This window comes from Tympanuchus pallidicinctus, unplaced genomic scaffold (genome assembly GCF_026119805.1).
Source record: "Tympanuchus pallidicinctus isolate F22 unplaced genomic scaffold, pur_lepc_1.0 scaffold3, whole genome shotgun sequence".
Lineage (NCBI taxonomy): Eukaryota > Metazoa > Chordata > Aves > Galliformes > Phasianidae > Tympanuchus > Tympanuchus pallidicinctus.
In genome coordinates, this window is record NW_026294747.1 from 101517099 (window position 1) to 101540366 (window position 23268).

The 23268-nt window shown below is 36.3% G+C and overlaps 1 protein-coding gene and 1 non-coding gene across 7 annotated transcripts in view; one reads left to right on the forward strand and one right to left on the reverse strand.

The window, feature by feature from the left end:
* ULK4 (unc-51 like kinase 4) overlaps positions 1 to 23268 on the reverse strand; it is a 212399-nt gene that overhangs the window by 123818 nt on the left and 65313 nt on the right. For all 6 annotated transcript variants that reach the window (XR_008209227.1, XM_052694278.1, XM_052694277.1 and 3 more), the window contains exons 28-30: positions 14287 to 14338; positions 14043 to 14187; positions 8326 to 8418 (exon numbers count right to left, since the gene is read on the reverse strand). Coding sequence is in view for 5 of the 6 variants with exons in the window: in XM_052694278.1 (XP_052550238.1) it covers positions 8326 to 8418; positions 14043 to 14187; positions 14287 to 14338 (290 nt within the window). In the remaining variant the exon portion in view is untranslated. The remainder of the gene's footprint in view (positions 1 to 8325; positions 8419 to 14042; positions 14188 to 14286; positions 14339 to 23268) is intronic.
* Positions 14726 to 14798, forward strand: TRNAR-ACG (transfer RNA arginine (anticodon ACG)). Its single transcript has one exon. It is a non-coding gene; the product is annotated as a tRNA-Arg (tRNA).

The following is a 23268-nucleotide window of genomic DNA, read 5'->3' on the forward strand; positions in this document are numbered from 1 at the left end:
ATAGCAAGAAGCAAAGCAGCAGAAAAAGGACACTATATAGAGTTGTTTGGATTTGTTTTAAAATATGGTCAGTTGTAACTTTAAGACTTCTAACATACTTCCTATACACATGCACACAAAATTCTTTCTGAATTTGAAACAACAAGATTGACTGGGAGGAAATGGAAGAGAGTGGGTGACGTAAAAGCAGAGGTCATAATGCACACAGCAGAGATCACTTCTTCAGGCAGCTGAACAACATCGATTTCAAGCATTTTCAATTCCTACGAAATGCCATTCTAGTACAAAACATCGATGCAGGATGATTTAGCAAAAGAGATCAATATATTAGTTTAAGGATTAATAAATTAGTTCAGCAAAAGGAATCAATGGGTATTAGTCCTAAAACTTCCCATGTTTACTTCACTTGGTGTGCCAACAGCCTTTTTTCCCCCCTCACAACAATCCTGGTTCACGGAAGCACAGGAGTCATAACAGACTACTTTTGTCTTTGCATCCATCAGGTGCAAGTCTTCTTCCTCAGATTTCACATATATTGGTTTAGATTAGAGTGCACTAAGACAGAAAGTTGTGTGTCACGGCCTAACAGGCAACAGAAATTTGCCAAACTGGGGAAAAACAGCTGAAGGTAAGGCAACAGTCACTGTGATGAAGTTGAAGGAGAAATAGAAAGGAGGAAGAAGTACAGCCACCTCAGGTGCAACTGCACATGCCCAGAGGGACATTGGTATGTATTAACAAGGTTTTTGAAAATAATGAATATGTGTATTGATGTATTCATACATATATTTTAACTGTTTAAGCATAGAATTTGAAATCTGGGAGTGCAAGCTTGATTTGTTAAGTTGCCTACTAGGTATCATGAAGAATAATGGAATGCTACTTTCTAACACCACAAGGAGTTATAGAACTTTCCTCCCGGATTTTGGATGACAACATGAACAATGTCACCATCTCTAAAAAATAACTGAAGTTCAAAAGAGAGAAATACAAGAGAAGGCTGGCAAGATTTCCAAAAGAAAGATCTCTTTTTTCCACAAAAGCACTTATGCATTTCATAAGATTATAACAAGAGCAATTAAGGAATATGTGTAGGAGAAGAGTCATTCAAGTGAAGCCATCCATTCAACGTCAGGAGTAAAATCTGAATTGAAAAAGAATATCAACAATGCAGCTTCTCATTTTTGTAGAACCCACAGGTCTTGCACATGTGATTACTTTTAACTGTTCTTTCTATGCAGAGCCTCTAGGGAAGAGCCTAGTAAATACTATGGAAGTTACTAAAAATCCAGACACATTTTCTGTTGCTCAAAGAAAGGTAACACAAGTAAATCTATTTTCCACTGGAAGAAGATCCAGGTAAATACAAAGCCTAAATATATATATAAATATATATATATTTTTTTAATTAATACTCACTACATAGCTATAAAACAACCAGTAGGCATCCAACAAAATTTTAAGCAGGTAGCACACCACCACTCAATACTATGTTAACAAGGTCATCTTCCAGTTCTCTGAAGACTTCCTCCATTTTAAATAAAAAATAAAAATAAATGCAAGATAACTCCCATTTAAAATACATCATTTGTCTTTAAAAAAAGGTAGTAATAAAAAAAGGAAAATGTCGAGAAGACATTTGGGAAGAGTAGCACTTCTGTGCTGGATCTGCATGGGGATTTAGGTGCCCTCATGGTCCTAGAATTTCCAGTCATAAAAAAGAAAGGGAGACTGTGTGTTTAAAAACAGGTATCAGACTGATCTAGCCAATATCCTCCCATCCTCCAGGCTCAGAACTCAATATCCATTTAGGATTTACAGTCTCATGCATCAGTCAGCTATTCTTTTTTCATCCTAAAAAGAGTATTTTCAGTGTTGTTTTAATGGCTATCAAATGTCTTCCTTAGAATTGTAAGGGAGACCCAGGTTCCAATCTCTTCTTTAGCCTTAGCCTCCTTTCTTCAGAGAAATCTAGCTATCCAGTAGCCTGTGTTCTCCCCACAGTGGGTTACATTTCAACCTCTCTTTGTGATACTGCTCTACTGAAAAGGAATTAGAGTTTTATCAGACCACACAGAGGGAGAATGACTTTGTGACTTGATTTTTTTAGTTCATCATCTGACAAAATTATATACGTTTCACCAGCGATTCCAGATATAATTTAAATACAAAATAACTTTATATAAATTCTGCAAATAAAAAAAAAGCACTGAAATCTATTTTTGTAAAACTGGACTTTGCAGCAAGTGTACATAATTCATATTTTCCAATGGAGAAAAAAAATAAACACAGGTATTTTTCATCCATTCCTATAATAAATAAGCTTGGATGGGTTTAAACAGCAGTATTTTTGTTTGCAAGGAACACAATGCGATTTGCCTTAAATTGAGGTGTCAGTAGGAGAGGTTACAGAATAAATTAAAATTTACAGAGGCATCATAAGAATGAGAAAGCATTCACTCAAGTGTTGAAAAAGAACTGGAGAAGAAAACAGATAAACTGTGATAATGTATAGGTAGTTATGGACTTTTTTTTTCCCTTATCTAAAACTCCCTGCTTTCATTTAAAGAAAGATTTAAAAGGCAGAAAACATGACATCGAGTACTCTTTAGGGAAAAGCCAGAAATGAAGAAAACCCTGTGTGCTACAGACATTCTAAGCTGAACAAATGAGTAGAAACTACTTTAAAGAATAACAGTAGTAGGCAAGCACAAAGCAACTGGCAAGACATTCATTTTAAAGCAACAAAGCAAAAAAATCCACAACAGGTCTTTTAAGAAATCAGTCAGCATGTGTGCAAAGGAGAGCTAGTAGATGCAATGTTTGTAGTAGATGCAATGCAAAATTTGGACTTTCAAAATGTATTTTATAAAGCCCCCTACCAAAGGCTCTTAAAATATAGACAGGACTGCTCAGATTGCAAAAGGTACTGCTAAACTCAAAAGTATGCTAGATATTTATGAAGTAGTGTGCCCATCTTCTTCAGTGCAAGACCTTGATAGCATCGAATTAGGCAGCAAGCTCCAGATTAAACAAACACAAAGGAAAACCCTAACGAAAACAAATCTTTCTATGCTGCTGGTTACGCTATGGAACATTCATGAATGTTGTAAGTTATTTGTCAAGTATCTTTTTGGAGCCACGTAAATGAAATGACAGTAGCTATTATCTACAGAACATGTCTTTCCTAGGGCTTCTAGAAAGAACTCACAGGTGGCTGAAAGAGCCTGTAGAGAACACTGACACGTGCTTGCCTTTTTCCTTGCCTTCCATGTTTTAGATTTGCTTCATGCTGAACAGGGAGTTTGAGGTAGAACTGAATTTGCTGTAGCCTACAACTCCAATTCTACTATCTTAACCAGCCAACCCTTCCTCATTATTTACATATTTTTTAATTCTTATTTACATACCAAACATTTCCTATTGAAATAAAAAACTGGAAATGAATGGCATTTTCTCCCATTTAAAGCTTTATGTTAAAAGAGCAAATAGGTGAGCCTTACAGTATGACATCTTTGAACAGCTGACTTCACAATAATAACTTCAAAGAGTCACTTCACACTTTTAAAATGGAGAGTCAGCAATTGATCAGCAATACATAAAGAGGAAACAAAATTACAGGTATAAGGTTAATAGCTCATTTCTTTACTAAAGGAAAGCCCTAATAAAAGGCAACACTAAGGAGCTGTGTTTTACATTAAAGGTGGTGATTAGCATTGCAGTCAGTACATGACTACACTATGAGAACTCACTTGCAATAATGAACTCTGACCACTGGCTTTGATATGCATTACAGTGATGTGTGAGTTGACAGTGGAATTATTAGCTGATGCTCATTTCCAGAGTTTATTTCTGGGTCTTCCTGACTCAAGTTATTCAATAAAGCAGTGCATATAAAAATCTTAAAGTATAGAAATCACAGATATCACATGAATTCTTTGCTGTTTTGTATCAGTATTATTTATCTAACAAGAAAATAAGGTTTTCCATAGCCCATAGATGTTAAACTAATGCAATAAGGATCACGTCCAAAATCCACATAAATATGGACCAAAGTTTTAGTAAAACTGTCTTTCAATCTATCTACATTGTGATTTTCTCACTGATGTTGTACACTTCCAAAACATAATTCCCACTGTTCAGCTCAGGTAAGCCTACAGGGTCTAGTCCAACTATTATTAGAAATACTCCATATTATTCTATTCATATTCATTGCAGAAAACAAATTTGAAAGATCAAGCAATTTAGAATCAAATACATACTGGAAGGAGCCCCACTATCTCAATTTTTGTCTGATGAAATCTATGAGTTTCAGCTCTCAGACACATTCACATCTTCAAATATCCTGAGTTTTCAACTACAGCCAAGTCAAGTATCATCATAAGAGAACATGCAGAAAAATAAGTAGTTTTATCTTAGCACATAGTAAAGTTATGCCTTCTAACTTCACCTGTGAGACAGTCAAGTTAACAATCATGACCCAGCATAAGCTTCCTGAGATAGTTCATTTAAAAGAACAACTTTCTAAATTAGGTAAGAATTTAAAAGCAAATATTAGGTTAGGTAAGAATTTAAGAGTGAAAACATGCCATACTAATAGAAGCTGAGAAATTCTCATCAACACTTATTACTAGGACAATTCTAGCAATCTGATCAGTGCAGAACACAACAAAGTGACTGCAGGATTCAAAGCAGGAACAAAAACCTCAAGCCAAAGAAAAAAACACCAACTTTTTATCAGTACATATAATGTATATGGTAAGTTGACAGACACAGAAAAGACAAGATATCTAATGACAGCAACCTCTTTGAATCAGATCTTATACTGTTGAAGACGTTTGCTCCTACGGTGAAGAGTTCAATTCCTTATCCAAGTAAAATATACCAGAAGTAACACACAAAGGGAAAAGAAAATCTAATGGAAATTTTTAGTAATTTAGATAAGAAACATCCATGATTTAAGCTACTTGTCCCCTTAATTTCAGCAATTTCTTTTAAAAATCATCCATTTTAAAATAGCTAAAAGCAAACTCCACAATTAACATATTGGCCTTGAAGTCCACATTTAACATAAAATATTAAAATAACATTTTAATATTTTTAACATAATATTTAACATAAAATATTTAAAATTACCGAAAAGACAAGGCAATAGGATTTTAGAAGAGCTGTAACAATACTATCAACAATCCTTAAGGCCAGACTAGTAGCCTTAATACAAGCATAAAATATGCAATTATATGGGAACTGCTGCATCACAGCCTGAACCACTGATTGACCACCTGAGGCGAGCACTAAGTCAGCCATGGAGCACAGGTGAAGGCAATTCAGCTGTGTGACCAGAAGGGGTGGAGCCTGGCTGCACCTCTCCTAGACCCCATTTAAGGGCTGACTGCCAGTGGGGAAGGATCTTTGGGGGAAGATCCCTCCTTTGGAGTATTCCAGTAAGCCCAGGACAAGTGTAAGCCCCTTATCTATTATTTTTGCTGTAATAACCTACTTAGCCAAGCTCTCTTATTTATTTCTTAATTATAACACATCATTAATTATACAGCAATCAAAGGACAAATTCCATTTAAAACTCATCCTTCCACTATGTGGCATTTTCTTACTAAACAAATACTAAGTATTTATAAAACTGCTGTTGCATGGTATAAAAGGTATACAAGCAAAACACTAGATTCATGAATGAGTATAAATAACCCTTGAGAAGAAAAATGAACAACAACAAAACATTCACTTCCCATAAAACAGGGTTTTGTATCTTTGGATGTTCATATATTCAAAAACTAAAGGCCCTTATTGAAACATATTAAAGGTCATGGTTTTTTTTGTTATTTTAGCTGGGTTTTGTGTGATTTTACAGCTACCACCTCACGTGTGCTGGAACTTACCTTTGTGAGAGATATAATTCTGCAGAACATTAGTGGGATATAGCTAGAACTCCATTGCTAAATTAAAAAGCAATAGAGTGGAATGGCTCCTGTACTACACAATGTTAAAAATAACCCTAAAAGTGGAGCAATAACAAATATTACAAGGTATTTTTTGTATTCTTACAAATGTTAAATACTGAAGACATTTAAAATATACTTAGTATGCAACAGTATATCATCACAAGCTTAAGACATTAAAATACAATACTTGAATATTTGTGCTGTTGTTATACTGAAGTGTTCAAAAATGCTCAAAAGATGATTTGAAGCTTTTCCACTGGGACTGTTACAAGTCTGTTGACTTACCGTGTCAGCTATGAACAAATGAGACTAACATTGTATTTTAACATTTGAGGAGATGCACTCCAAATTCCTCAAATGTTCATGTCTCTATTGGGAAACACAAAGGAAAATGAGAATGATGGAAAAAAGAAAAGAGATAAACATGAGGAGCAAGCAAGAAATACACTAAGATTAAAGAAGAGAGAGGGAGGAAAAAAAAATGAATTAGCTTAGCTACTTTATGGCACAAACAAATACAATAATCCTCACCCTCATCCCAATTCACTCTTATTTTGAAATAAGGTAACTTGTTGCACCTAAAAATAGCTATTAAGTGCTAATTTAACTTTTCATCATTTTTCAGCAATCTTTTTTACTACTACCATTTCTTTCCCCCCATTAAATGAAGTCAAAGGAAAAAGCTTTCATTGTAGAAAGACATGGATGAAGTATGAAGCTGGAAAAAACAGACTTGATAAGAAGTGATCCTTCATCACTATCAACAGTACTAAAATATAGTATCTTTCCTCACAGAGACATTTAACCTCAAAAGATTTGTGTCCACTTTTACTCATAAATTACCCATTACAATAGTCGCAGATTCTTTCCACATACCTACTGAAAGGCAAAAGAGAGCAAATGTTCACTGAGCTACACATGTACCCACTTTTTAGCCACCAAACCAACATAGAATCAGTTGTCACCTAGTGTTCATTACAGCATGTGCACGCTTCCAGCTTTCTTTGGTAGAATTTTGTGGAAACATGAATATATGATGCATTTTTGTCACAGGTTTGATGTATGGGCTAATTTCAGAGAAGCCAAAGAATCCAGAAAACAACAGATGAGAGAACAGCAGAAACTCTGCTCACTCAGAAATCGAGCAAAACAAATTATTCAGTGGAAGTTGGCTAGTAAGACACACAAGAATGATTACTGATGTGTTACTACTTGGATAATAGCTGATCCTTAGATAACAGTACCAAATACAGTAGTAGCTAAAATTATTAGTAGTTCACTGGATACCCACAGTTATCTTTAATAATACCAAGAAAAGAACTTTTCCTGGCTGCTACACCTTGATGAGCATGCATCCATTGACTACCTATATTAAGTATAATGGCAGGCACACAGAGCTCTCAAAGAGTATTCATTAGACAGAGGAAGAATGCTATTATCACATCCAGCATTCTGCCAACAGAAATATTTTATTGTAAAATAATTAGAATATCTGTAGGTTAATACTAAAAATAGAAAGCTTTATTATTTGTGTTAAGCATAAAAGCTTGCAGCAGCATAATCAGACTGCATACGATAAAAACAGAATTAAATACTACCTTCTCTGTAGTCAAGCTTTTTAAAATCTCAAGCAACTCAATTTCCTAGTTGATTTTTAGTCTACTCAGTACACTAAAAGCACCAAAATAATACCATAAAAGACCAAAAATGATGTCCTCATCTTTTGCAATAAAAGTAGTGGGAGAACAATTAAAATTCTTTTTTGTATGCTTTTCTTGTTTTTTAATGTTGTATTCATTTTAATCAATCAAGACAAGACTTCTAAACTGTAACACTATCTGACACCATGAGATCAGTGAATGCAAAAAGAACCCAATTTTCTGGGTTGAAAAAATCAGAGAAAATGAATAGCTGTGTGTTCCATCACAGCCTAAACAATGAACAACAGGTAGGAGACACTAAGATGTCTTGAAACATACTGAGTGTGCCTATACCAAATGTCTCACAGTATTATCTGAGATATTCAGGAACTTAAAGAGGATAGTGTATTTTCAGAGGAACTAAATATCTTTTAAGTTACTTAAAAGGTATTAAAGTTACTGTTTAAAATGTTTTTTAACAAGTTAAGATTTCTATGATTTTAATACAGATTTAGCATATGAAATATTAAAGACAATCAGACATATAATAGTAGCTCAAAAGCCATAAGGTTATGTTCTATCTCAAATTTCCTATACATTTTCTACATCTCCTCAGTGTCAATCAACAGAGTAATAACAGTGAGATTTATGTTACTGTTAAGCCCTAATTGAATGAACTACACTGAAACAAATAAGTCAGAACAGCAAAGAGTAGATAATTATACCACCTCACAGAAGAAGGGCTGTGTTCAGTCAGGGCCACCAACAGCTTCAGAGCATACAGTGGTACTGGGTCTGGAGTCATCAGGATATGCTCATACCTAAAGGGGGAAAGTGAAGCAACATTTTAAAAACACAGAGCTGTGTGTTAATAAGTTTATTACAAATACAACAATTTCACATTTCAAATTTCATAATAGCCACAGTAGAAAAACAATGCTGTTAGAAAGCTCATAAAACAATAAAAAAGACCAACTTAGAAGCAGGATTTAAAAACAGCTTCAGATTAACTTTTAAAACAGCATTAATAAAAGAACTAACGGGTTTTTCCATATGGAGATAACCAAGCCTCACAGTATTAGCCAGAAGGACCATCAATCAACACACACATGATTAATAGCTACTTTTTGCTTAAATATTTATTTTTTTCTCCAATATTTTACTTGAGGAATATTTGCATTGAGCTCTGTATTTTATTTCAAATTTAATTCAATAATGTTTTAACTATAGCATACTTGCATTACCCAAGTGACAAGGAACAGAACAACACAAAAATAACATTTACCAAGAGCCACAGTATTCAAGATAATACTACAAGATAAACACCTATGAAACATTTCAAAATATCATCTCCTGGATACCTTGGTGTAATGCTATAACATAATGGAAAACACAGCAATAACAGCAGGGAAGCAAAGTCCTCAGCTGCAGCAAATGAGGACAAGCTCAAATGCAGCAGCCATTAACACAGAACCAAAGGAAAAAAAGCTGCTTACCTTAGGAAGGCCTCAGCTAAGCAGGGGTCTCCAGCAAGATACCCTCACCTCCACTGCCAGCCCTTAAATGAGTTCTGGGAAGGGGTGGATCCTGGCTCCTGCCCTTCCAATCACTCAGGTTCGTTACTTGCACCTGAGCTCCCCTGGTTTGGCCCGGCCTTCCCACCAGGTGGTCAATCAAGGTCCAGGCTGTGACCTCAGCATTTCCACTACACTTGGTAAAGAAAAAGGAAAACAGGCTGCTGATAAACAAAATGGACCTTGCTGTTGTTGCTCGTTTTCCAGTAATGCTCATTCAATAAACAGGATTGTATTTATCTTTTTAAAATCATAGTGTATCTGGAGGGCAAGAGGATGATGATGGAAGAGAGAGAGATGTCAGCTTAAAGGAGACAGATGCAACCATATCAAAACTTGTAATCTGATTATAAGCAGAGCTACTCTAAACATGTGGAAGTTAACAGAAGAGAAAGCACAGATGTGTTGATTTGTAAGAGCTAAACATGAAGAATTAATCAATAAATCATGATTTGTAAGAAGATACGGTAGTTCATCATATTTGTGCACCAAAATGCTTCCCTAACGTTTTTCCTTTCTTGAGTTCTGGTGAAGGAGGGAGGAGGAGGTGTAAAAATCAAGGAAACTGATGAGAAACGTGCTTCACATGTTGAAATTCCTCATCATGACTAAACGAGGAACCTGCATCACCTGTCACCAAGCTGGCACGTACTTTCTATGGTATGCCAGCTCTTCCATGGAACAGAGGTTCCCCCTTTGCACCTCAGCATTCTGATCTGCACAGGAAAGAAATCTAGAAGGCTACAATGAGATGCAGTACAGGGTCGAGCACTCCAATTCCACACTCTTGATGCAGCCTGTGGGATTTCATTCAGAAGAGACAAATATTCCCACACAAGCACACAGCCTATAAGCAGTGCATCACAGCTTCTCTGTATTAGCCTAAATGTGCTGCCATAGACTTGTAAAGCACTCACATGCTGGAGAACCTATGTTACAGGTCAATGACTAGACAATGTTAGCTTCATGTTTCTGGCAACCAGAATTTCTCCTTTACAAACAAAAGATTTCAGCTACTGAAGGAAAACTGTTTCTCACTGGTAATTAAAGATTCCCTTTCCTCATAAAAGGAGAAAATACCATGATGCATTAGTAAACACTGATGCTGGAACGTTGCACACATGCAGTACGTATTCCTACCAAGCATGAAGGAACTATCTGTTTGTTTTGGTTTTTTTTGCAGGATCTACAACAAAATGTTCTGAGATAAGCAAAGGTGCTACATAGTGACTTGGGAATCAGAAGTCTTCAGTTCACTTAGTAAGATGAAGATTTAGCACTCAAAAATGTTAATTCTTAACAGTAATAATGCATCAGGCATACTAGCTTGAAACTCTGACATTACTTGTTTTATACAAACATGTATGTTTATATAAATACACTTGTTTTTCTTATGCCAATATCTTCTCTAAATTGAGTCCACTTAAAACTCTTTAAAGCCTTCTGTGTATTCCATCTGAGAGAGATTATTACTATTCTGCACTTAGCAGCATAATTCCTTGGAGTTCAAAAAAGGAGTCTTATTTAATTCCCTCTTACATCAAACTCTGTTTTTTCCCCAAAGATAATTAGAAAAAAATACAGAAGGAGCAGTGATCTAACAAACCAAACACCACCTGAGAAAGCACAGATTACTAAAGTGAATTTCTTAGCAATTAATGTAAACACATTTCCTGAGTAAAGGTCATCATCAACTATGAATACGCGAATCTGCCATGAAAGGGAAATGTTCTGTGCATAAAGACTTCATTAAATGAATGAGTTCACCCAGTGGTTTTCCAGCCCCTTCAAAATGCAAACTCACTGAGTAACAGCAGTTTCAAAGAGCATTTTATAATGGTCCTCCTAGCAACATGACCACAAAGAGTTTAGTCAGTCTTCACCACTAGTGACAAGCGGACCTAAGGGTTGTAAAATATGGATTCTCTTCAGCTCTTAAAAAACTAAACATTTTATCTACACATTATCTCAAATGTCCAGTATTTTCCACTTGCAGAATTGGCTTGACAGTCTGCTTGGAACAAGATACATAATCTTTGACATGAAAGAAAACCTTTTTTTTTTTTTAATAAACACATTCTTCTCCTGTCATTGGCTCAAATTAACTATGTTGAATAAGTAGGAAAATTAATAATTAAATGAGAAAAAGATGGCATTTGAATTTCTGATTTAAAAAAAAAATATGGATCAGAAATAGAAAATAAATGAGGACATTCTTTTTATAGAAGAAAGTTTCATTTTGGTTAAGGGATGCTCAGGAAAACGACTGCTCAGTGAGGTGAGATGAAATGACAGTTTCACTTGAACAAAATCCTATGAGCAAGTTAATCTTTTGATCTTCAAATGTACAAATATTCAGTGCAAGAACCATCTTACTGATTGTGCAGAGATGTGAAAAAAGTAGTAATCGCTTTTTTGTCCTGCATTTATCTCAAAAAGATTACAATTTATATTCATGCAGAGTGACCAAAATTCTACTCCGTGGGTCACTTTTACATTTAAACAAATTGCACTGTTAAGCTTAGATGCTCCTCAATGGCTCTCAGTTATTAAAAAGCAGGATTCCAGAGTGCCCAGGTACAGCCATTGCATTCCTCCTCTCATGTTCTGATTGCCCTCCAGCTGAGTCACATCCTGTCACATCCTTTGTCCGAGAACAGAAAAGCTAAAAACCTTCAGCAAACACCACTTCAGTCTCCAAACACAGGCCAGCACTCTCTCTTTACCTTCTATCCCAGAGTCTTCCTGCAACTCTTACTTCTTGGGGTAGAGATTTATGTTATATCTTTAAGCATAAGTCTGAATCTAATCTTAGACCTCCCTCTGTTGTTTGGAGCCAGTGCCCTTTGCATTCAGATTCTTTTGAGAACTGTAGATACCATACAAGAATTCATTCCTACCTCCCATAAATATTTTGTGATCCATACCTAAAACATTATTGAACAAAACTTATCTTTAGTATCTTCTTGACATTCAAAGCAGTTGATTTGATCTTCTCTTGGTCTCCTTTTCTAATATCTCTCAAAACAGTTTTGAGACTTTCAAATCAAAATTGAGTTTTCCATTAGTCTTTCAATGCTTTTTGTTCCATGTGTGCTTTCTTGCACTGATTACCTGCTCCCCAAAGCTGAATGCATTTACTGAGCATTAGCTCAACCTACATGTTCAAGTAATGTATTGTACACAACAGTAGTTGATTCTTTCTGAATTATATATTCTTTTACTGTGCTCCTAAACTGGGGTAAAATTTGTTTATAACTAGTTCCAATATATTTAAATTATCATAACCTTAAATATTTTTAAGATAATCTCTAAATGCTTTTCAAATACAAGTATCATCATCTCCACTGGTGAAATAAAGGAACTGATTCAGGAAATATTTAAAACAAGCCTGGAACCAAGATTCTGAGCTACTGCAAGACCCTTTTTACACATCTACAATACATATCCATAGATATTTCACAGCTGTTTTCTCCAAAGTACAACTGCATTTAGTTTCAGACTGGAAAGGTCTGCCACCCAATAGAGCTAATGAGCAGAAGAAACTGCAGTACATTGCTTGTTTTCTTTCTAGTTCGCAGCTGGGACAACCCCTCCCTCAGTTCAGTGAGAAAACATTTTATAAGATGGGCACATCTTCAAAGGGCAAGTTTCAAAGCAGACAGAAGCTGGTCTTGCTTGACTCAGACTCTTCCCAATCTGAAGAAAATTATGTCAGCTTTTAATAATGCATAAAACTCTATTCTTTAATAATATTTCTACTTTCAATTTTAACCCATATTAATAAATCCCATGTTTTCAAGTGAAGAAATAGTGTGAAAAAGGTGTGAAAATAAACTTCTCTATACATCTGTAACTTCCTTCCCATTCTCTCTCACAAAGGAAATACTACACATCCTGCATGTACTAAACTTTAATCCTCAGACTGTAAGAATGTGAGCCAATTAGCAAGAGACAGCCTCATTTATATGGAAGACACTAAGTTTCTGATCATAATCCAGCATCCATTCCTCTGCCCTTCTACCACTTACTTAATATAAGGGTGGGGAACAATTTCCTCATTTAAGGCAGTGAAGTATTGACAGCTACTAACTTCTGAGGACCACACATTAAAATACACTGTAACATTATCCTGGAATAGCGTGAAAGATAACTGAAGGCTCATCTTTACTGTACTCATCCTATGTCTGTGTTTTCTCTCCCTCTACTGAGATGTTATATGTATACACAAGAATAACATACAGAGCTCTCTTTATGCTCACCTGCAAGTCATTTTGAAATGACAGCCCCCATTTTACCGCATGCCATATAATTCAAGTTCCAGGTCACAGCTGGCCCACAGGCTGTAGTTTCATAGACTGGGGTAGGGTTTTATTCCTGCTTGGGGCAGCAGGAAGGGCAGCAATTTAGAGGCAATAAACTTTGAGTGAATCATGGAGGACTAATCCATCATGTTCTTTTCCCGTTTCCAAAGCTATAAGCCATTCCATATGATCTCTCAACATCTTCCAGGAGGGCACAGTATCCAAAGTACAATTGAATTATTCCAATTTCATCAGTTGAACAAGGAGAATATATTTAAATCGCAGCTAGGGAAACTTGCTTCACTACAAGAGTAGCCAGAGGCACAGTATCACCAAGATGCAAAAATGAGTGTCAGACAGAAACCGTGTTTGTGTTACATACAACCAAGTACTGAATAAACCTAGGAGAGAGATGTTTCTGGGCAGAGAACTCTGACAGTAGTTAAAAGCCATTCCTTTTTTTTCATTTTGCCACTTAAACATGAAACTGGCATTTAAAACAAATATGCTGTCAAAATGGATTGAATATCAAGTTTTCTCCCACTGAAACAGCAATGTTGTACTTACTGAGGCAGCAATGAATCTCTAATGAGAGACAGAAGCTTCCTGTTTGAGTCGAGGCTCTCCTCTTTCTCCTCAGCCATAACCTTGTGGTTTAAGAGTAGTGATGTGGTTTCTGAGAGCAACCGCAAACTGAAGAGACTCCATTCCACTTGAAAATAAAGGTGCCAAGAATGTGACCACACTGAAGTTTAATTAAAACAAAATGTGGAATTCATGCAAACTGTAGATGACGTGGCTATATACTTACCATTCTGACTGTGGACCAAAGAAACTAGTGGTGGGAGGATGCAGCCTTCAACCTAAAAGAGAGAATTAAAAAAAAATCTGGCTTAGATTATTCACAGGGGAAAAAAAAAGAATAAAAGAGATGTATCTGTATTCATTCCACTGTCAGAGTCCTTAATCAAAGAGGTGAGTAATCATAGAAATTCATCCATAATCACACTTACAAAGCCACAAAGTAATTTTATCCCTGGTTTGTAAAGTTGCAGACAGTAAAGTACTTACACAGAAAAAAAAAACTGTGAGTTTGTTAGAATTTACTGAGAGTGAATTTTAATTTATAATATCAGATTCAGTGCAGATGTAAAAGAAAGTAACCAAAAAGAGCATGGGCGCATCTACTAGTCCCAGTGTTTTAATCCATAAGCTAGAAATCAAGTAGAACAAAGAAGAAATATGAAGCAGGGCCAGTGGCGCAATGGATAACGCGTCTGACTACGGATCAGAAGATTCTAGGTTCGACTCCTGGCTGGCTCGGCTGCTCCTTTTGCCCAGAGATGTGGTCATGGAAGCCCCATCTGCCGAGACACTCAGAGCGACCTGTCCCTGTTGTCCCTGCTGTGGGCGTCCCTGTTCTCACTGCAGGGGACTTGGACTGCGCGACCCCTAAGTGCCTCCTTCACCTCCAATGATTCTGTGACCTTAAGGAACATCCCTCTTAGAGAAACCTGTACACAGCTAAAATGTATCAGGAAAGACTTACTAGCTCTAATGCAATATAGTCAACCTTAGTAGAAAGTCTTGAGAAAGCTTTAACTTCTTCATTTCAGGTAATATACAGATTTTCATTAAAATTTAAGTTTACAGAGTCAAGATTTGAACTACGGAGGAAAAAAAAAACCTCAGTAAATTCTTTGCTAATCGTGAGTTAATCTGAATTACAGATTAATCATGTGTCATAGTCAGCTTAGTTACATTTGAAATCAGATCAGTTTTATATATTTAAAAATAAATAAACAGAGTACTTATGTATTTTATCTAATACGATACAGCACTAAGTCATCAGTGAAATAACATTTACACTAGAGAGGCTTTAGAGATTTCAATATGGAGGAGAAGCAAAACATTAAATAACTGTGTGAAAAATTGGAATGACCTATTTCCATATGACTACAATGTCAAGACATTTACTGTGATAACTTAGACCCAATCCTTTGTCTAGTATAGCCTTCAGATCAAATAAAAAGCCACAATCTGAAGAAAACTGTTTTTCCTACTTCTGGGGGCCTGAAGTAGAATTCAAAAGCAAAAGAAAAGAAATATTATGGAAAATACTGCTCATTAATTCTGTTAATTCCAGACAGAGATCATTTGAAGGGACAGGTCCTAAATTCTCGAGGGTAGCCAGTCTCCATTGCTTTGCAGAATTAAGAGGTTTAGAATCAAAATACAGATCATCCCTTGCTGCTTGTTAATGATCAGTTCAGATCTTCAATTGATATTGGTTTGGAAAGGTAAGCATCATGGATACACAGCTGACCTTTGGAATTATCGATATACATGAAATTACTAGATAGGCTTTTACTACACCACAAATAGGATTTGGTGCAATGTATAGCTTATAATTCCCTATACGTTTTGATTTATTGATTAACCTCTAGAAGATACAACTCTAGAGTTATGCAGCTACTATAAAGAAAAAGCCAGAGAAGATTAAAACATAATGAAGAGGGGTTACTAAATGAAACAAGACTCCAGTCAGCAGTAGCTAGAGCCACTCTAGTTAATTATTTCCTTGTTAGTTGGTGGTCTCTGGTAAATGAATGCCCAGTTTTAAAGGATTCATTTAGTCTTTGGCTTTTTTTCACTTCTGAAAAAACTACCAAAAGGTGCCTTTGTTACATACTTTCAATAAAAGAGGTAAAGGTCTCTGCTTGAGGTATGGCAATCAATCTTCACTTGCAAGCACAGATAGCCTTAATATCCATATAGGTAATGATGTAGCATAGATGTAGCATAGATGCTTTTGTAAACATTATCATTTTGAAATATTTCCCAGTCCTTTCAGTCAATAGGTAATATGATAAAAAATAAAACTTCATTGTGCTCTAGCAGATCCATTTGTGCAGGTTTCTAAACTGTTTTGCAAGTGGTAATTTATCATTTATATAACAAACCTGTGAGGCAAAAAATGTATGCACTTCAGGTCATTTAACCCAAAAATCTGTTCAGTCTACTGCAAAGTTTCTCAAATGGTTAATTTAAGTAGTAAACCAGAGAAGAAAAGTGAAAGAGCATCTCTAATTTTTCTGAAGCAACATACAAATGCGGAATATCCAAAATCATTTAGCAGCAGCATGAACTCAGAATTACACCGATTAAGATGGCAGCACACAGCAGTATGATACAACTTGAATTTTGATAAACTTTCATTTTCATACAGTATTAGCAGTAGTCTTTCTACATAGACCACAGACTCACAGAGTGGAAGGGGTTGGAAGGGACCTCTGGAGATCATCTTCTAGTCCAACATCCTGCTAATGCAGGTTCCCTACAGAAGGTCTCACAGGAAAACGTTCAGGCAGGTTTTGAATACTTCCAGAGAAGGAGACTCCACAGCCTCTTTGGGCAGCCTTTTCTCTGTTACCCTCACAGTAAAGAAGTTATTACTTGTGTTCATGTGGAACTTCCTGCTTTCCAGTTTGTGTCCACTGCTGCTTTCCTGTCACTCTTGACACCTGCCCTTCAGATATTTGTAAGAGTTGAGAAAAGATGCCCTCTCAGTCTTCTCCAGGCTGAACAGCCCCACATCTCTCAGCCTTTCCTCAAAAGGGAGATAGATGCTCCAGCCTCTTCATCATCTCTGAGCCCATAACTGGACTGTCTCCAGAAATTCCCCGTCTTTCTTGAACTGAGGAGCCCAGAATTGGATGTGACCTCACTGGGCTAGAGTGGAGGGGTAGGATCACCTCCTTCAACCTAATGTAGTAAAGCCGTTTTGTTTTCCAAGATAAACATATTGTAACTGTCATTGTAAAGAACACGCTTTAGGTCTTAAATAATTTTAGTAGCTTTTTCTGACCTTTTCATAACACAAAGCCCATTTTTGGCAAATAAACAGTTCCGACTGGCATTCTCCACAGCAGGTGCTCATAGCAATCAGTTTGCTGCAGGGGCACTATTTCTGTGGAAAATTATTTTGTGACGCAGCAGCACACCAGAATGTACATGGTGAAGGGACTATTAAATTGTATGCTAACATCCAGTTCAGCTTTATACTTCCTAACTCTGCAGCCCCTCTCTATTCTTCATGCCATTCAGGTCACTGAATCTGCTGTGGGTTTTTTGTTCTTTTTTTTTTAACTAGAGTGCACACAAATTTGAAAACAAGATATGAATGTCAGCTGGAGTGTAAAAAAGAAAAACATAACAATATTGTATCCAGTACTTTAAAATAATTTTAATTAATGAATCAGCAAATTGCATGAGTTTCTGGAAGCTTTGTATAAGAAGCATGCGATTACTCTTTTGGTACTCTCACAGAGATTCAAACAAATACTGATGTAATGATTCATTTTTTCTTGTTTTAAATGGCTGCTGAAGTATTTGGAGTCAAATCTCCATGTAAGTGAAGGTATTCAGACATTTTTCTAACTTCCTAAGCTGAAGCTGTATCAGTGTTTTTGCACTTAATACAGCTTACTAACCTTGTCCAATCCTATCTAAATTGTATTCATACTGCTAGCACGTGCAATACCTACAAGCACAGAATTCCATATGACAACTGTGCCTTACAAAAAGACTCTTCTTTATTTTAAAACATCTGCCTCGTTACCTAACTTGATACCCACTAGAAAATCATGAGCAGTTATTTTTAATTTGTCTTTCTCATTCTGTTCATTATTTTATATACTCCTTCTTCCACTTACAAGCTACAAGCTGAAGTTCTTATCTATTCAATTCTGCCCTGCATCACCAAGATGTACTTTTTCTTGTTCCCTTTGAGAATAATTGACCACAGCTGTATTCAACATCCAGGATCTGAAGGCACTGTGGACTTGCCCTAGCACAGTGATGTTTTCTGCTTTTCTCTCTGGTCTTTTGCCAATCATTTCTCATAATCTAGCTACCTTTCTGATTATGGCTGAGCATTAAGTCACTGTTCGCACAGAAAAAACTATGCTCAAAAATAGACAGAATAGTTACACGTAGTTTAGAGCCTGACATTATGTATGCATAATTGGAATGATTTTCCTTAAATGCATTGCTTGACATTTATCAGTATTGAATTGCATGTCATTATGTTATCCTTCCAGTCAGTATCTTGAAAACCTTTTGCAGCTCTTCTGTCAGTTTTGGTTTTCACTACTGCAAATAATGTAGCAATATCAGGCAGCTCCCTCACCTCACAACTCATGCCTTTCTCTTTATTACTTATAAATAGCACATGCTACAACACAGATCCCTGTAAAGCATTTTCCTTCACATACCTAAATTTTTAACAGTGATCTCTATTCTCTACTTAGTAAATTTTAACTATCTAAAAATAACTGATGAGTCAGAAGATAAGAGGGAAGGTTCAGTGGTGGATTTTAAGACTCTTTGGTGCACGAGTGTTAAAAACTTTTTGGAAATCCAAGTTCAATATCCAAAATCACAACACCATCTTAATGCAGATTCCTGCAAGAAAAACTCTACTAGCAAGGTCTGAGCACCCAGCAGAAGCTGTGCTCACTCTTCCACATTTTCATCAACCTCACAAATCAGATCTTGACACAATTTTATGATTTCTATTGTTGATATTCCACATTACAACATCATGTAATGCACGGGAAGTTGAAGAGTTAATGTTTCAGTTCCGTGGGTTGTCAGTATTTCTGGGTACCTGGTTCTCAGAAGAGAAGAAGAACTACATCTCCCAAAAGACTTCATTGTTCTGCAGTCATTTTCTGAGCAGTTTTACCTTTCCTTCTGAACAGAAGTCATGAGATTGCCCCTTTCTTTTACAGCTCATCTCTGCGATATGGGTTCCCTCGCCATCTCACCCTCGGCATTAGCGTAAGGCCTTTGGTTTTGGACATTCTCTTTCATTTATTTGATTGACCAGCTTTGATTCCAATCAAATTGTATTACACTGTTATCTTGCATTTCAGTATCATATTCAGTAATTTAGTTTTCTCTCTTAGCTCGTTGCAGCTATTTTGTTTTCAGGCCAATCTTCCTGAGTTCTCTTATCCCCCTTCCCCTATCTTGGGGCATGGGTCCGTGGGTCCCCTCACCCCATTTAATCAGGGAATCAGGCTGAACTGGCCCCAAATCACTTACAGATCTGTAGGAAGCAAAGTACAACTTTAACAGAAATTCTTCTGCAAAGTCTCTGTATTTCTTTGTTTCTGAAAAGAGAAAGAGAGGCAAGCCATAGTTTCAGAGTAATTAAATATTTGACCATTCCTGTGAGAAGGTTTGGAAGAGAAAACTGTGATTGCACTCTTTTTGTCTCCACTGTTCAGACCACTTGTGTTAGACACACATGACCTGCATACCAAATAAATGTTCTTACTTTGTTAGTGACAAAGAAACATCACCTTGGCTTTTACTCAGCCTCACCAAATGAAGTCCAAGCCCCACAGATATCCAGAAAAGAGCAATTAAACTCTACAAGAGCCTGCAGGAGAAAAATCCAATACTAGCACATTCCTATTTAGGTAAAGTACCCTGTGACAGAGTATTGCACATCCAACAAGGATGTGTACTCAGCAAAGTTGAATTCACACAACATATACGCGCAACCATTGTGTATAAACAACAAGCATATCATCAATCTTGACTGTTATCACTTGCAACTTAGGGTATGCTTAGATGCACAGCTTAACACTCTTCTCAAGGCCACAGAATTGCCTCAATACAGCCAACGTTACCTGCCTAAAAAAAGTGTCTAATTTGCTTACAACAGGGCTTCAGAGATCTTCAGATCCGTGTTCATGGACAAAGCATTGACATTTGGTGTAACACTGGGTGGACTGAAAAAGCAAGCAGGTTTAAAGCCTGGTCCAGTAGTACTTCTGTAACATGCTGTTCTCAGGTGAAAACCACACTCAGGAATTAATTTACAAGAAGAAACCATTCCGTGAAGCTATCCTATCCAAACTAGCAACAAATTAAATACATTATCTTCACAAAGTTTTATGGAAGCCTGTTATCCTTTCCAGCACGCATGTTTAATTTACAACTACTGACCAACATCTTCTCCTAATCCACAATTCAAGTTAAATGCAACAAAGCAAAGATTATCAACTTCCAAAACCTTTGTTCCAGGCACATGTAAGATCCTCAACTAACATCATCTTGACATTTATTCTTATTAAAATTCCACATACAAAGTTGCTGCTGAGATTGACCATGGGATTAGGATCATGCTGCCTTCAAACTTCTTTAAGCATCTGCTGGAGGGCACAGCATGATTCTCAATGTTTTTTATATTCCTAATATTTATATTTTATATTCCCAATAATCTCTCAGAATGTACTAGAAACAATCTAATGAATGTTAGAATGAACAGGGAGAAGGATGACATTTCTGCAATCTTATTTTTTTGAAAAGTCTTCAGAAATCCAGAATATTTATTGAGATTTTTTTATTATTATTATTTCTGGGTAGAGACAGCTTTGACTGATTGACTCAATACGTCAATTAGTAGAGAACTGGTTTCACACACAAGAAAAAGTCTCATGTCATGTGGATTAGCTTAATGGACAGAAAGCCACATGGGGTGTACATTTTTAATCTACTTCAAAAGGGAAAGTGATTGATGAAATGCTGTATAATATGTCCATACAGTTATGCCCTACGCTGACAAAATTAAGGTGTCAGTAGTTAGATGAGAACAGCTTGTGGATGAAGAACAACACATTGATGCTGAATCAAGAAAAGACTAAAACGAGCAGAGAAAAGCACTTGCTGAAGTTTCAATCCCCAGCGTTGTCATCTTCGGTGCGAATAATAACTCTTATATTGTCAGTCAGCAGATTTCCATGTCACACTGCTTTTCCCTTGACTTCTCATCAAGCAAATCATCAGGCTTACGGTGCTTTTATTTAGGCTCAGTTTTTAAAAATAGGTTCCAAAACCTTCAGGAGGAGAATCGCTGCTGACAACTTTTGCCTAAACTACAGAATAACTTTTGTGATTCAGGTAAGAGATTATCTGTGCAACATATTGAGCATTCTTGTGAGCTAGTTAGAATATTGAAAGGACTCCCACAGAAACCAGCTGGCTGCTGTCATGAACCTCATCACCGTTCGAAGTGCACTGAATTACCACAGGTCATTTTGGGGAAAATAAACACACTTAACAGAGAAAAAGAAGAAAAATATAAGTGATACGGTTGGCACAGAATTCTTCCAGTTAATTATGTCTGAACTGTTACCCAAATTTCAAAATATGCATTTATGAAATTTACTATACTGACTTTTAAACAGCTTTCTGTTTCATGTACAGTGGGAAACAAACACTTGGACTTATGTTGATTTACAAAACCATTGTTTGTGTTCCACTCCAGCCTATAGAGATTATTCGCTTAGGCCTCCATCATGACATTTGAGTACAGAGTTTTGTGCAAACTTGCTGAGTCACACTTGCTCAGAGTTTGTCTCTGCATGTGGTAAAAAATACACACAATTGCATACAAGACCACTGCTCACTAATGGTTCTCCTTCGAACACTTTACATCATTTTCCCTTGACTTTCGCATACTTGGCAATATATATAATATAATCAGTCACCATAGAAATGAATGTTCTCAGAAACTTCCTTGAGTTTCAAAAATCAATTACTCAATCTTCGTTCAAGACACAAATAAAAAGACAAATCAAACATGAAGTAAAACCTAGAATAGGCACATTTTTTTTTCTCGTGTTGAGAAAGAACCTGAAATGCTACTCTTAAACTCTTCTTAATTTACAGAATTTTAATTGCAGCTAAATAAAATCAGATCTGAACTGAAAACTTACTGGTTTTGCTTGCTTAAAACAACTTCACTTTTTATTAAATTCACCGCATCTCATTTCTGATCAGAAAGTTTAAGGCACTGTCACAGAATGAAAAAAATACATCCTCTCCATAAGGTGATGGCTTCCCCCCTGCCTCGTTCATAAAACACTGCCTGTAACCAGCTTTATCTAAATGAGCAATCTAGGCTTCAGAGATCAGGCTAAAAAACACATTTCTCTCCGGTAAGAGAGTCTCCTATTAGCTGCTGTCACACTTTAATATTGATCTGGAACCTTGAACATGTCTTGCTTCAACTTTTTTAAAGGCACTAAGTTCCACTGGGTGTTGGCATTTATATTCATAGATTCCAGTCATGCTCAGCTAGCAGCAATTAGAAGACATCCCTCGAGTAACAGCATTTCTAAAAATATTCTGTATGCATCACAGAAGATGAAGTACCCCTTTCCTCTAAAGTAATGTAAGCTGTACATTCAAGTATAATTAGCACACTAGACTTCGTAAATAGTATTAAACTAATTACAGTTTGCACCACTAGTGGCAGATGTGGTTAGAGATTATTAATTACAGTGGACAATTTTGAATTTAACATACCAAATTGAAAGCATTTTTTCCACTTTATTTTGTGTCTGAATGGCTATTTGCTGAGCGACTGGAGGACTTTTAAGCCAGGAGGAGCTGCTATTTACAAAAATGAACAAAGCAATAGGTTTTATTTTCTCAAATGAAGAAAAAAAATTGTTCATTGACAAGGACATAGTTATTTTTTAAAGAATAAATTTCAATACAGACTTACCGTGAATCAGGAAACTTATTCTACTTAAGTGCTACATCACTGGAAAGGCAGGCTGTTTTATCTACATCTACATGAGCTTATTGGAGCTGTTCAGATGGACTTTATAGCAACATCTGAAACTTTCAACACGTGTGATGAAGTAAACTGCTCCTCAAAAATCTAGATCTGTAAATAAAACTCACCTATCTCTAGGCCAAGGGTTAC